The sequence below is a fragment of the Mustelus asterias genome, chromosome 7, assembly GCF_964213995.1.
Source record: "Mustelus asterias chromosome 7, sMusAst1.hap1.1, whole genome shotgun sequence".
NCBI lineage: Eukaryota > Metazoa > Chordata > Chondrichthyes > Carcharhiniformes > Triakidae > Mustelus > Mustelus asterias.
The window spans coordinates 98001011-98016857 of NC_135807.1; the positions used below are offsets into that span (position 1 = coordinate 98001011).

At 44.2% G+C, this 15847-nt stretch overlaps 1 protein-coding gene across 1 annotated transcript in view; it reads left to right on the forward strand.

Moving 5' to 3' along the window:
- pou6f2 (POU class 6 homeobox 2) overlaps positions 1 to 15847 on the forward strand; it is a 649655-nt gene that overhangs the window by 497775 nt on the left and 136033 nt on the right. The window contains exon 6 of the mRNA XM_078215507.1: positions 2523 to 2651. Within this exon, the coding sequence (XP_078071633.1) occupies positions 2523 to 2651 (129 nt within the window). The remainder of the gene's footprint in view (positions 1 to 2522; positions 2652 to 15847) is intronic.

Sequence of the window (15847 nt, forward strand, 5' to 3'; positions counted from 1 at the left end):
TCAGAACATTGAATACAGGAGTTGGAATATCTTGTTGAAGTTGTACAAGACATTGGTGAGCCACACTTGGAATACTGTGTGCAATTCTGGTCGCCCTATTATAGAAAGGATATTATTAAGCTAGAAAGAGTGCAGAAAAGATTTACTAGGATGCTACCGGGACTTGATGGATTGAGTTATAAGGAGAGGCTGGATAGACTGGGAATTTTTTCTCTGGAGCGTAGGAGGCTGAGGGGTGCTTTTATAGAGGTCTATAAAATAATGAGGGGCACAGATCAGCTAGATAGTCAATATCTTTTCCCAAAGGTAGGGGAGTCTAAAACTAGAGGGCATAGGTTTAAGGTGAGAGGGGAGAGATGCAAAAGTGTCCAGAGGGGCAATTTTTTCACACAGAGGGTGGTGAGTGTCTAGAACAAGCTGCCAGAGGTAGTAGTAGAGGCGGGTACAACTTTGTCTTTTAAAAAGCATTTAGATAGTTACATGGGTAAGATGGGTATCGAGGGATATGGGCCAAATGCGGGCAATTGGGATTAGCTTACGGATTTTTTAAAAAAAGGGCTGCATGGACAAGTTGGGCCGAAGGGCCTGTTTCCATGCTGTAAACCTCTATGACTCTTTGACTCTATCATCTATTGCAACTTCACTGACACTCCCTAGATTTAACACTATCTCCCCTATCATTTTATCACAACTTATCCTCCTCACTTAATTTAGTTTAAAATACAACTACATATATTGAACAAGCAACTTTAAAACAACTAACAGAACCTGACCACAGAATTAACGAAGACTCAGACAAGAAAAATCACACACACACTGCAACACAGGCTACAGGTGACTTTTGTTATCAAGGGTGCCTACCTGAAGCAGGCGGTTAAATTAGATATGCAAATAAAATGTGAAATTTAGCTTATAAATGGGTGGAGTCTGACAACATATCTCTACCGAGACATATCAGGTGTTGCGTGGTCAAACTAGCAAACCCTCAAGGGACCCACTGGAACAAACATGAAAAAGACCCTCAGGAAACTTTCAGTTTCAGCAGAAGAACTCCAACAAAAAGTTCCAATCCATTGCTAGGGCATTTAGGCACATCCTCAGGGATCAAGAACCATAGCAACCACCCCTTCTCCTGCCCCTGCCCAAGACCTGACTTGCCGACCAAGTTCTTACTCTCTCCAAACAGCAGACTGCAGTGGGAGACCCATTTGTTTGCTGGTGGTATTTAATCAAGACCTGAAACAGAATTTTGGCCACAGCTGGAGTTTCTCGGCCAATCTGTGGAGAATGGTGGCCATACAAGAACATCAGAGCTCCAATACATTAACCCAATGCATCAACTGTTGGCTAAGATGTTCTATATTAGAGAGACAATCTATAATTCATCAATCTGCTATATAATGGCAAAAGCGAATAGAAAGTTGCGCAATGAATTTGAAGTTAATTTAATAAAGCTATAAAAAGTATTTGCAATGCAAGTTGCATGTAATAGAGCAAAAAGCCTGGTTGCATACATTTGGTAAGTCTCAGGGGTCTCTTGTTGAGATGATTAAAAGCCTCCTAAAGGTTTTAGTGTATTATAAAAATGAACTTATGCCCTTCTGAGTACTAAATTTCCTGACAGCTTCCAAAATACACACACATTTTCATATCTGTAAAGAGTTGTCTGTAAATTTTTTATGTGAAATAGTATCAAGCAGCAGAGAACTGAAAAGCCACCATTTGTTTGTTGTATCATTAAGCAAAAGATCTGAAATAACATTTAATTTCCTTTTTCACATTATGTCCAAAGCAATGCAAGATAGCTGTGAAGTGTATGGAATAGTTCCAGCACTTAAGTGCTCATGCCACCTTGAGGATGCTAAAATATGTTGTTAATAATTAACATAGATTTGAGGCATTTAAACTTTTCAGCAAAAATGCATAATTGATGCCACTGAAATTGGAGCACGTCCTGCAAGTCAAGGTCTTACATCAGCTATAAACCTGCTTAGGCCTTGTGCCACCAAAGAGGTGCCATAATTCAGAGTAAAAGTAGTTTGCGGTTTTTGACAGGTCAAGTTGCTACAGTGCATTAGTACATGAATTTCCTATGTTGTCAAAGCTGCGTGGCCTGACACGTGAAAGCAACTAAAACCATAAGTTTTGATGCAAGAGTAAGCAAATAAGCTTTCAAACTCTCAGAACACTGGGGAAAAGGAAATGAAAGATTGTAAAGAATACAATACAAATTAAGACTGATGATGTTATTGGTTTCCAAAGCTCCATATTTCATTTCTTTAAATTCATTTTCAACTTTGATATTTATAAATGAAATTATTATAAATATCCCTGAAAAAGAAGGTTTTAGCTAATTTATTTTGGAAATTTCTGTTTATGGTTGGAAATGACAGAGTTGATTAGGCTCAATTGTAAAATTAATACAAAGAATAACAAATTTTAAAAGTGAAACCGAGTGTGAAAGCCACATTGAAACCACAATTACACCGAGATTTCTAATGTTATTGCCATTGCTTTTTCAGTTGGTCAATAACCCTTTGGCAAGTCAAGCAGCTGCAATGGGTTCCATAGCTGGCTCTCAGGCCTTCAACACTGCTCTCTCCAGCCTGCAAGGGATGACTTCCCAGTTAGTGACAAATGCACAAGGCCAAGTGAGTACAAATATTATAACTTCTTGATAATGCATAAAAGAAGCAGTATTGGTTACGTTAAACAATCTCTGCAACATACTGTTGCTTTAACATTAAACACAATTTCCCAGCAGAGCCAAAGGAACAAAGGAGTACATTTTGGACAGTGCACATGAAAATATCCACTTTGATTTATTTTGTCATCATTAGACAGAAAGAACATAGAAACATCATGTTTCATCTTGTGATTTTGGCACATTTGTTTTTGGCAGTTATTACAATATTTTTAAAACATTGACACATACACATATAAAGTGGCCGGAATTTTACCGACCCACCCACCACGGGAATCGGAGCAGGCAAGGGGAGGACCATGAATTGACCTTGGGTGGAATTTTATGGTTTCAGGACAACTGTGTGTCTTGACACATACACATATTGAGTGTGTGTCCTTGTATGTGTTTGTGTGTGTCTTTGTGTGTGTGTGTCTTTGTGTGTGTGTGTCTTTTGAGAAAGATCTAATATAAGCAAAGAAATACCCTGAGCAACAGTAAATTGCTGGCCTTGTCATATTTATTGGGCAGATTTAGAATTGCTCCATCAGTACTCAGAGAGTTGAACGATGAACCTTGTCAACGTAGAGCCTGATCTAATGAATCATCCTATCTCAGGTGCGCATAACAGATATTATAGAAAGATTGTCTCAACAGTGCGACCATGCCACCCTTTTGTTACTTCAACCTTTATTCTGTATTAATTTCTATTTGGAAACTGCTCAAAAGTGATTTTACTGTTCTTTTAAAAACAGTTCAGCAGCAGTTTGTAGCATGTGAACCTGTGGCTCATTGAAGAGGGAGTTGTTTGCTTAACACTGACGAGTTTTAAGTCCATAAGCTCCTAAATACAGCATCAATCATTTGGGATGGCATATTTTGCAGATTTTATGCTTCCTTTCCAAACCAAGCAGAACCCTGAAATTTTCATCTGTAGGTGTTAGAATACCATCTCCTGGAGGGTGAAACACTGGCAGCTCGATTTCTGAAATTCTTCTGTGTAAAGAGGAGACAATTTTTTTGAGGTAATTATGTAGTTTAAGCCCTCAGATTTTTCTCCAACAGATTGCTCTGTGCCATTGCCTGCGCATCTGACCAGAGATACAAAACAATTTAATTCCCAGCACTGCACTTGCACAATTCCTGGTATGTAGAATTTAATGCAAACCAGATTCTGTGCCAGAGTTGCCAGATATTGTACTAAGTTGTCAGATACTGGGATAGGTTTGTCAGAATCTGAGCATACTTCATAGAATTAACAGCACAAAGGGCCATTCAGCCATCTAGTCTATACTGGCATTTTGCCCCTTCTATTCCTTTCTCCCTCTTGTATTTTGCTCGCTTCTGCTTATAGGATTTATGTCATTCACCTCAACTACTCTATGTTCTGACAAGATCTACATTTGAACCACTCTCTGGTGAAGATATTTTTCCTGCGCTTGTTACTGAATTTATTAGTGACTATCTTGTATTTATGGCCCCTAGTTTTGGGCTCACTCACAAGTGGAAACATTTTCTCTGCACCTCCTTTATCAAAGCCTTTCATAATCTTAAAGGTTTCTATTAGGTCATCACTCACACTTCCCTTTTCTGGAGTATTAAAGACTATTCAGTTTTTCCTAACAGTTATCATTTCTGGTGTTATCCCTGTAAAACTTTTTTCACTTCCTCCAGTACCTCAATATTCTCAATACATTACTGACCCAGGTCAGACCCCACCTGGAGTACTGTGCCCAGTTCTGGTCGCCTCATTACAAAAAGGATGTGGAAGCCATAGAAAGGGTGCAGAGGAGATTTACGAGGATGTTGTTTAGATTAGGTGGCATGCCTTATGAGGATAGGTTGAGAGAGCTAGGTCTTTTCTCCTTGGAGAGGCGAAGGATGAGAGGTGACCTGATAGAGGTGTATAAGATGTTGAGGGGTATTGATAGAGTGGATTCTCAGAGGTTTTTACCCAGGGCTGAAATGGTTGCCACAAGAGGTCACAGGTTTAGGGTGCTGGGGAGTCGGTACAGAGGAGATGTTAGGGGTAAGTTTTTCACTCAGAGGGTGGTGGGTGTGTGGAATCGGCTGCCAGTAGTGGTGGTGGAGGCGGATTTGATAGGGTCTTTTAAGAGACATTTGGATAAGTTCATGGAAGTTAGTAAGATAGCGGTTTAGAGGTAAGCCTAGTAGGTAGGGACATGTTCGGCGCAACTTGTGGGCCGAAGGGCCTGTTTGTGCTGTAGCTTTTCTGTGTTCTAATATTCATTTTGTAACATAAAGACCACAACAGTACATAGTGGGCGGAATTTTACGAGATTTTTTTTGAAGTGTCCAGCTAGCGTGAAAACGGGAGAGTTCCTGATCTGTTTTTTGGGCGCGTTTTCACTCTGAATCTTATGCACTCAGTCTTTGAAAAATGGGCTAGACTGTTTCTAGCCACTAGAGGCAATGGGCAGGCCTTATCTTGCCAGACAGCCAGCGGATCAGATCGGAGCCAGAAACTGGGCATGTGCAGTAAAAGCTAAAAAAAAAAAGCAGCTCTCCTGACAGAACACCCCCGGGCCAGATACAGGCTCCCCGTCCTCCCCACGGACATCAAAGACACCCCCCCACCCCAACATTACTGACCCCCTTACCCCCCCAACCCTCTTGCACATGGCCCCTCATCACCTCCCTGGCCCCGATGGCTGACTGACATGACCCTCTCTCTCCCCTATCCCCGATCATCGCAGAGGCACAAATTCTACCCCTCCTCCCACCTTCATCAGCACACCTGCAAGTGATACCCTCCAGGACTTGCGCCATCGTCAATCTGCAGGGGGGGGATTTGGGGAAGGAGAGAGAAAGGCGGAGAGGTTAAAGAACTCTACTGGCCCCAGCCCAGCAACACACGCTCCTCACATTCCCCCCCACCCCCGCCGCCTCCCAGCAACACACACTCCCCATACTCTCCCACAGCCCCCCGAGAATGGCAAAGCAGCCCCTCCCCTATTCCCCCCTCCCCACTCACAAACACACACCCAGAACCCACGCAGTCGTGGCCATAGACAGTGCTGCTAACAAGTCTTGAGGCTGCAGCATTGCCACTTCAGAGAGTTTCCAGCCCATCCCCCACCAGTAACAGTGCTCACTGCTGCCAGCAGTAGGACCCAGAGTCTGTGCTAAGACCCAAAGTCAGCGCTCTGACCCGGGTCTGTGCTGAGAGGCCGAAGTCGGAGCCTGTGACCAACAGCAGCGCCCCCCCCCCCCCCCCCCCCCCACATACTTGCAGCCTCCCCGACCCGAAACGCAACATGGCCTCCACAAAACAACCCCTCCTTACCCCCCCCCCCCTTCCCCCCCCAGCAGCATGGAGCAGTTTGAAAGCAGAGACTTCCCTCCTCGCTCACCCTCACTGCTCAAGCACCTGAATGCAACTCTTGTACTTGAGGTGTTTTCCTGACCAATCCGGCTGCAGGGAACGAAGAGGTTAAGGCAGGGTGAGCTGGGATGATTGGGAGTGAAGCTCGCTAATGTCATTGTGATAAATGCAAAAAAATACAAATTGACATTTCGTCCGTTTTGGGCAGGGTCCCGATTGCGTCGATTTTTTTTTCTTGCTAAAATGTGAATGGGTGCAAAAGTGGGCACCATTCCCGCTCGTCACATCAAGCCCGATTTTATGACATTTTCCCACCGCAAAATGGGCACAATGCGATCATAAAATTTTGCCCAGTATTTCAACGTGATACAACCAAGACTCAACACAAATTTAACTGCTTTTTAATTCTATTCTTCTAGAAATAAATCCCACTGCCTTGTTTACATTTGTTATGGCCTTGCTGGCATGCTTGGCTACTAATAATGGTTTGTAAATGTACACCCATGATTCCCTTCTCTCCTGCACCCAGTTTAGAATTAGGGAAAGTTTTAATCATAAAGAAATGGGTGGACTGGAGGTAGTTTTTAAAAATGAAAATCTCAAACCCAATCCCAACCCATCTCCAGCACACCCACTTCATGTTGTAATGGACGTGGGAAAGGGGTGGCCAGCAGCTGCTCCCAGAAAGTGGGTTGATCAATTAAATAATAGTCATGACATTTTGTGCCTCATATTAATCTGCATTCCAGGTTTAGCCCAGACCAGTCAGGTTTCTCGAGCCTTGGGAAACTTGACAGCTAAAAAGGGGCAAGGTAAGTGTCCTTATGACTGGACATTGGAACCCTCCTCCCCTTGGATTGGAGATCAGAAGCAAACTTTCTCCTCTGTATTGGATTCCACCCCCTTCAAGGATTAGAAACCCCACCAGGGATTAGTAACCACACCAACCCAACCCAACCCACCCCCAGAACTGGATGGCTCCCACCCAATCAAAACAACATAATATGCAGGGAGATCCATACCTCTTGGTTTTGTGAACTGACCTATCTTTCCCCTCTGTTCCACCACAGTTGAGGAGGGTAGGGAGGGGGCAGGTTATTTTATGGAGGCTCTAGGGGCATTGCCTTTTCTCCTCTACTCAAGCAGACCCACCAAATTAAGTGTCAACCAGGCACTTAACTGGACAGCACTGGTCTTCATTGGGACCACGGATCCTGAGTTGAAGTCCTAACCACTAAGAGCTGCCAGCCAATCAGAGACCTGCAACTCCTGGTGAGATCAAAAAGGAGGAGGTATTGGGGTTCTTGAGAAACATTAAGGTCGACAAGTCTCCAGGGCCTGATGGGATATACCCCAGAATACTGAGAGAGGCAAGGGAGTAAATTATTGGGGCCTTGAGAGAAATCTTTGTATCCTCACTGGCTACAGGGGAAGTCCCAGAGGATTGGAGAATAGCCAATGTTGTTCCTTTGTTTAAGAAGGGTAGCAAGAATAATTCAGGTAATTGCAGGCCGGTGAGCCTTACTTCAGTGGTAGGGAAATTATTGGAGAGCATTCTTCGAGACAGGATTTATTCCCACATGGAAATAAGTGGACGTATTAGTGAGAGGCAACATGGTTTTGTGAAGGGGAGGTTGTATCTCATGAACTTGATCGAGTTTTTCGAGGAAGTGACAAAGATGATTGATGAGGGTAGGGCAGTGGATGTTGTCTACATGGACTTCAGTAAGGCCTTTGACAAGGTCCCTCATGGCAGACTGGTGCAGAAGGTGAAGTCGCATGGCATCAGAGGTGAGCTAGCAAGGTGGGTACAAAACTGGCTCGGTCAAAGAAGACAGAGGGTAGCAGTGGAAGGGTGTGTTTCTGAATGGAGGGCTGTGACAAGTGGTGTTCCTCAGGGATCAGTGCTGGGACCTTTGCTGTTTGTAAAATATATAAATGATGTGGAGGAAAATGTAACTGGATTGATTAGTAAGTTTGCGGACGACACAAAGGTTAGTGGATTTGCGGATAGCGATGAGGACCATCAGAGGATACAGCAGGATATAGACCAGTTGGAGACTTGGGCGGAGAGATGGCAGATGGAGTTTAATCTGGACAAATGTGAGGTAATGCATTTTGGAAGGTCCAATACAGATAGGAAATATACAGTAAATGGCAGAACCCTGAAGAGTATCGACAGGCAAAGGGATCTGGGTGTACAGGTACACAGGTCACTGAAAGTGGCAATGCAGGTGGAGAAGGTTGTCAAGAAGGCATACGGCATGCTTGCCTTCATTGGCCAGGGCGTTGAGTTTAAAAATTGGCAAGTCATGTTGCAGCTTTATAGAACCTTAGTTAGGCTGCACTTGGAATATAGTGTTCAATTCTGGTCGCCACACTACCAGAAGGATGTGGAGGCTTTGGAGAGGGTACAGAAAAGATTTACCAGGATGTTGCCTGGTATGGAGGGCATTAGCTATGAGGAGGTTGGAGAAACTTGGTTTGTTCTCACTTGAGCGACGGAGGTTGAGGGGAGGCCTGATAGAAGTCTACAAGATTATGAGAGGCATGGACAGAGTGGATAGTCAGAAGCTTTTTCCCAGGGTGGAAGAGTTAATTACTAGGGGGCATAGGTTTAAGGTGCGAGGGGCAAGGTTTGAAGGAGATGTACGAGGCAGATTTTTTACACAGAGAGTAGTGGGTGCCTGGAACTCGTTGCCGGGGGAGGTCGTGGAAGCGGATACGGTAGTGACTTTTATGGGGCGTCTTGACAAGTACATGAATAGGATGAAAATAGAGGGATATGGTCCCCGGAAGCGAAGGGGGTTTTAGTTAAGTCAGGCAGGATGGTCGGTGCAGGCTTGGAGGGTCGAAGGGCCTGTTCCTGTGCTGTAATTTTCTTTGTTCCTTGTTTGTTCCTCATTGCTTGGCAGTGTTACTGAGGAGGTGATGGCTGCTACTGGTACAACACCCACCTGAAGCCTAGGATTGCCGATGGGTTTGCTTTTCAGGCTTTCTGCATGGTAAGTCCCCACTCACTGCTGGGTGAATACCAGTGGCAGAGGGATGATACTCTTAAGTGGGAAATTAATACCTACTTAAAGCCTCAATTGGCAGCAGGGTGGCAAGGCTATCCATTGGTCTTCCTATCACAGACTTGATTGGGGAAGGATTCCTATCAGCCACACCCCACCTGATTAAATTCCCCCACCCCGCACGCCCCCCTCAACCTGTCATCCACTAAACTCACCACGTGTATCACCTTCATTTTCCACAAGATACAGCATTTCACACTGATGTGTATTGACATTAATTTGCTCATTTACAGGTATATATTCTGCTTGTTTATTATAATCATCTTCAGTATTAACTATATCCCCCAATTTGATGTCATCCACAAATTTTCAAATTGTAAGTGATGAACTTCCAGCCTTCTACGAGTCAGAGTAAATGATCTTTAACAAATACTTCCCATTTTCTGTTTTGTAACCAGTTTGCTATTTATTCTACTACTAGTTCCTTACCTCCTCATACACTGAGCCTATTCATAAATCTAATGTATGGTAAAATCCAACTATGTTACATGCACAACGTTACACTTGTCTATTCCTCTTGAGCTTTGTGCCAAAGACAAGTCCTCGGTGATTATTTGCTGAATGACGGCAAATTGCTGTGATGTTTTTACTGTAGATAGGGTGAGAAGGCAACCTCTGAGCCTACCTAAGCCCTAACTGGAATCGAACCCCATGCTGTTGCTGTTGATCTGATCCACACAATAGATGCCTAGCCAGCTGAGCTAATTGGCTTCCCATGCTTGTCTATATATAGCATAGGTCCTGGCTTGCCAATGATACAGTTCCTTTCAATAAGCGAGGAGTCCCCAGCCTGTCACTGGTAAAAGTATCAAGCTTGGCTTGTCAGATATTGAGCTAGATTGTCACATCCCAGACTGCAGTTGCCAGAGCTAGGCTAGGATTGCCAGATGCTACCTAATACAAGGAAATGATTTCCATGCGCAAGTTTTCACCTTACAGACTTTTTTTCAGATTGATGCTGGTTAAATTTTACGCAGCAATTCAACATTTCTTGTTTTCTGTTAAAATGTTGTAATAATCAATGGCAAAACAAGATGACTTGAATAACAGGCATGTCTGGTACCAGAGAATGTGCAAGCCATACCATAGTGGGTGTAAATTGGGTTTATCAACTGTGGAGGTGCTTAAAAGGTCTAAATCCAGAAAAATATGTTAGGGCAAGATGTCAACCTGGTAAGTGGGTCTGATGGGATCTCTCAGGTGGTGAATGAACCTAAGACCTTGTTTAGAATGAAAGTGACAGAGGGAGAGGGAACCAGACATAGCCAATGAGAACATTGCTTTCAGGGGTCAAGGTCTCCTGGTAAAGGCCTTTATATTGATATTCCTGAGTTGATAAGGTGTGCCTGTTTATCTATACAAGTGTCTGACAGGAGTTAATAAATGGCATCCAGCATGAGATATGCTGAAAGATTATATCAAGGCAAAGTGATGGAGAGGGAAAGGTTACCTTGGATACCTGTCGGTAATCCAATAGGATTGACATGGGGTAAGCTACCAGACCCTAAAATTAAGCTATATAAACAAATGCTCAAAAGAGCAGTGGTGGGCCTTCTTCAGATGGGGAAAGACCGGTGAAAAGCTTCCTAACATTTCGGCTAGAGGGTTGCTGCCACCATCGACAAAGATCAACGCAGTCTACATCATCCATCCAGCCCAAGAAACAACCATTCATCACTACTCACTGCTTTGTCCTTTAGCTGACTTTGTATCCATGCTGCCTTGCCATCTTTATTCCATGGACTTCAACAATGCTGACAAGCCTATTATGCGAAATGTCTTTTAGAAATCCATATATCACATCAACTGCATTGCCTTCATCAAGTCTTTCCATTACATCATCAAAAAGCTCAATCAAGTTAGGTACACAGTACTTTCCCTTCACAAATCCATGCTGACTTTCCTTTATTAATCCACAACTCTTCAATTGACTGTTAATTTAGTTCCAGATTATCATTTTGAAAAGCTTTCCCCATCACCGAGGTTAAATATACTGGCCTACAGTTAATCCTTAAGCCCTCTTCCAAATAACGGAGTATCATGTTTAATTCTCCAGTAGTCTGGCAACATCTCTGTACCTAAAAAGGATAGGAAGTTTATGGCTAGTATCTCCACAATATCTACCCACACTTCACTCAGCAAGCTTGGATGCATCCCATCCAGTCCTGGTAACCGATCTATTTTAAGTACAGCTTGCCTTTCTAATACTATCTCTTTATCAATTTTTAGCCCATCGAGTGTCTCAACCTCACCTTTCACTGTGACTGTGGCAGCACCTTTTCCTTTGGTGAAGAGAGATGTAAAATACTCATTTAGTATCTCACTCATGCTTTCTGACTTCATGTGTAGATTTTTTTTGTCCCGAAGCAGCTCCACCCTTTCTCTAATTCCCGTTTTACTGTTTAAAGGGCTGTTGAAGAATTTTCGATTTTGTTTTGTGTTAGCTTCTAGTCTCTTCTCATAGTCATCATTTAAGTCAATGGAAAAGAAAAAGGACTGTTGAGTTGCTCTGTCTTGTTTTTCTCTTACCCAAGATCACTCCCCTGTTTCAAAATCACAGCAATACAGTTTAAATAACCGATAAATAGAAGGCCTGTATCTCTATAGCACCTTTTACCACGACTGGATACCTTAAAGCACACAATGGCCGGAATACTCCGGCCGTTCATGCCAGCAGGATTCTCTGGTTCCGCTGGCAACACACCCCCGCCTGTGGGTTTCCTTGCAACATGGGGTGGTTACAATATGAAATCTCATTGACGGCAATGGGACCAGAGAATCCTGCTGCCAGCGAATGGCGTGCTGCCGCCCACCACCGAGAAACACACAGCTGGGAGACCGGAGAATCCTGCCCTATGTCTTTGAGTGCAGTCACAGCTGTGATGTTGGACATGCTGCAGCCAATGTGTGCACAGCAAGTTCCTATAACCCGATAATGTGATAGTGACCAGATAATTGTGATGTTGATTCCGAGATAAATATTCACCAAGACACCGGAGATAGCTCCCTGTTCTTCTTTGCAATTATTTTCAACAGTATCATCATTAGCACCCTTTCATCGACATAAGATGATGGACATTTCAGCAAATCCACTGGGGGATAGTTTAATATGATACACTTTTGCTGATGGCTGAAGAGACTAACCCATGAGAGGCAGGCTCTGCCATAAGTGCTGCAGTTAGCATGGTTGTCAGGTGTTGTTGTGGATTGTTGTTTTCAGCTTTGGTGCCTATTATCTTGGCACGCTGGCCAACAAATTGTGTTGCAACTTCCTTCTATCATTGGCTAGTGTTTCCATGCTATAAAAATCAGTGTTTAGGGCCCGAGTGCCAAGCTTGCAAGCATCTTTGAAGTGGGGTTTTGGGCATCCTACTGGTCTTCTGGCTCTGGCTAACTCGCAGTACAGAAAATTCTTGGAGAAACATCCATTGGCTAATCTACAAATGTGCCCAATCCAGCAAAGTCACCTTTGCGTAATGTTAGCATACTTGAAATAGTGCCGTAGAATCCTTGATATCTATCTGAAGGGTAGGCAGGACCTCAGTTTGACGTTGTATTTGAAAGACTGCACCAGAGTGTTAGCTCTGATTTTTGTGTTAAGTCCTGAGTGGGGCATGAATCTGCAACCTTCTGATTTAGAGGTGAGAGTGCTACCAACTGAGACATGGCTAACAAACCACTGTTACAGTTCAGTCAATAGGTCACTGGTTTGCAATACGTATTCATGAAAGTTATTCATGAAATTCAATCCGTAATTAATAATTTAAGTAACCAATAAATTAAGTATTTATTGAAATCAGCCAATGTTGTGAATAGTTGTCAAAATCGAGTCAAAATAACAACTATTTTAAAATTTAGTCAGAAACGTATTCAATTATTTAAGGCATTCAATATTTCCTCTGCTCATCCAATTAGTTTAGAAATTTACTCAACAATTAAATCTGGTCTGTATGGCAATTACTTTAATGTCCACTTTTTTTCTCCCATTTTGAAGAAATAAGAACATAAGAAATAGGAGCAGGAGTAGGCCATCTAGCCCCTCAAGCCTGCTCCACCATTCAATAAGATCATGGCTGATCTGATAGTAAGTTCAGTTCCACTTACTTGCCTGCTCCCCATAACCCTTAATTTCCTTAATGGTTAAAAGTCTATCTATCTGTGACTTAAACACATTTAACGAGGTAGCCTCTACTGCTTCATTGAGCAGAGAATTCCAAAGATTCACTACCCTCTGGGAGAAGAAGTTCCTCCTCAACTCTGTTCTAAGTTGACTCCCCCGTATTTTGAGGCTATGCCCCCTAGTTCTTGTTTCCATTATAAGTGGAAATAACCTCACTGCTTCTACCCTGTCTAGCCCCTTCATTATCTTATATGTCTCTATAAGATCTCCCCTCAACCTTCTAAACTCCAATGAGTACAGGCCCAGTCTACTCAATCTCTCCTCATAAGCTAACCCCCTCATCTCCGGAATCAACCTGGTGAACCTTCTGTGTACTCCCTCCAAAGCTAATATATCCTTTCGCAAATAAGGGGACCAAAATTGTACACAGTACTCTAGGTGCGGCCTCACCAGTACCCTGTACAGTTGCAACATGACCTCCCTGCTTTTATACTCCATCCCTCTCGCGGTAAAGGCCAACATTCCATTTGCCTTCTTGATTACCTGCTGCACCTGCAAACTGAGTTTTTGCGATTCATGCACAAGGACTCCCAGGTCCCTCTGCACAGTAGCATGTTGTAATTTTTCACCGTTTAAATAATAGTCCATTTTACTATTATTCCTTCCAAAGTGGATAACCTCACACTTACCAACATTATACTCCATCTGCCAGATCCTTGCCCACTGACTTAGCCTATCCAAATCTCTCTGCATACTCTCTGTGTCCTCCACGCAATTTGCTTTCCCACTCATCTTTGTGCCATCTGCAAACTTTGTTACCCTACACTCGGTCCCCTCCTCCAGATCGTCTATGTATATGGTAAATAGTTGAGGCCCCAGCACCAATCCCTGCGGCACGCCACTAGTCACTGATTGCCAACCAGAAAAGCACCCATTTATTCCGACTCTCTGCTTTCTGTTAGATAGCCAATTCTCAATCCACGCTAACACTTTACCCCCAACTCCGTGTACCTTTATCTTATGCAGCAACCTTTTGTGAGGCACCTTATCGAATGCCTTCTGGAAATCTAAATACACCACATCCACCAGTTCCCCTCTGTCAACCGCACTCGTTATAGCCTCAAATAATTCCAGTAAATTAGTCAAATACATAGAATTTACAAAATGTCAGTATTACCCTGCATATGAGCAAATAGTCTGATCACATTTACTCACCCTGTTCTGTTTCCCTTCAGCCTCTTTTCCTTCATCCATGTTTCCTATCTAACCTTGAATGCTGGCATAGTTTCTGCCTTAACCATTAAACCCTGAAATGAAAGTCCGCAGCCTCACAACTATCTGTGGGAAGAAGATTCTTCTGTTGTCTGTTCTAAATATCATGGTGGTGATTCTCCCATCCCGCTGGGCTGATTTTTTGCACAGCGGGCCGGGAGTCTCGAGCAGTGGCCGATTCACGCTGGGCGTCCGGGCCTCCACGCATCTCCCGGCCCAAGTTTTTTGGTGTTGCCGGATCCACGCTAAAAATCAGCATAACAGACATGAGCATGTGTTTACATATCTTAACATCTAATTAGCTGGTCCACGACTAGAATTTCTGGCTCCGCTAGCGTCTCCCCCCACTCTGTTGTGACATCACGCTGGCGGGTTTACAACTGCTGTATAATAATCGGGACCTGGCGTGGCAGCGTTGAACAGGAGTAAGGAGGTTGAACAGGAGTAAGGAGGTAAGTTTGATGGAGTTGCAGCCCCCAGAGTGCAAGGGAATTGGAGGCAGGGCTTGGTAACTTTCTGCTTGCTGCGGAGAAGTTCCTGGAGAGCTGGAAGTGCTGACCCCAGGCCCAGGAATGTTCCACGTAGTCTCTGTGGAGTGGGGTGGGGTGGGGTGGAGCCCTTCACTGACTGCTGATCAGGCTGCTGTTTGCAGTCACTGGGCTGTTCCATTGTTCTGGCTGTGGGGTGTGGTGAGGGACTGGACTGAGTGCTGGGGTTTTAGGGAGTGGGGTGAAGTGCACCATGAGCTGCTTGAGGGCTAATCAGTTCAGGCAACTGGAGCTCAGTTAACACAGACACTCACACTGCATGTACTCTGCAGTGAATGGGAACCCATCTTGTGATAATCAGGAGTCTGTCCCTGCCCCGTGTCCCTGACCTGTAACACATACCTGGAAGGGAAGGCTGTCGTTGCATTCATGTCAATGGCTCAAGGGAGCACAATGGCCAAGCCCACACACCAACCTGCATACTCACCCTGCCTGCCGTGTTCACAATGCCAATGGCAGGCAACCTAATCAGGTGACGCATGGCACTCCGGATTGTGTTGTGTTGCCAGCATCCACAATTGGGAGTACTCCCAGTGAGGGAATCGGGGAAGGGGGCAGGGGTTGGGTGGTGCTGGGGTAGCTGCAAGCAATAACATGTATCTATCAATGTCTCTCTCTCTAACCCCCATCGTGCAGATCTCGGTCTTATTGATTAGAGCTGGCCATCATGGTGGCAGCTCAGGAGGAGGAGGGTGTGGAGAGGCCGCTCCAGAAGCAGCCAATGGCCTGCCACTCCAGGAAGGAGGGTAGGGGGCTCCCACTGATGGCCATGAGGTGGGAGAGCAGTCTCCCGAAAGGCTG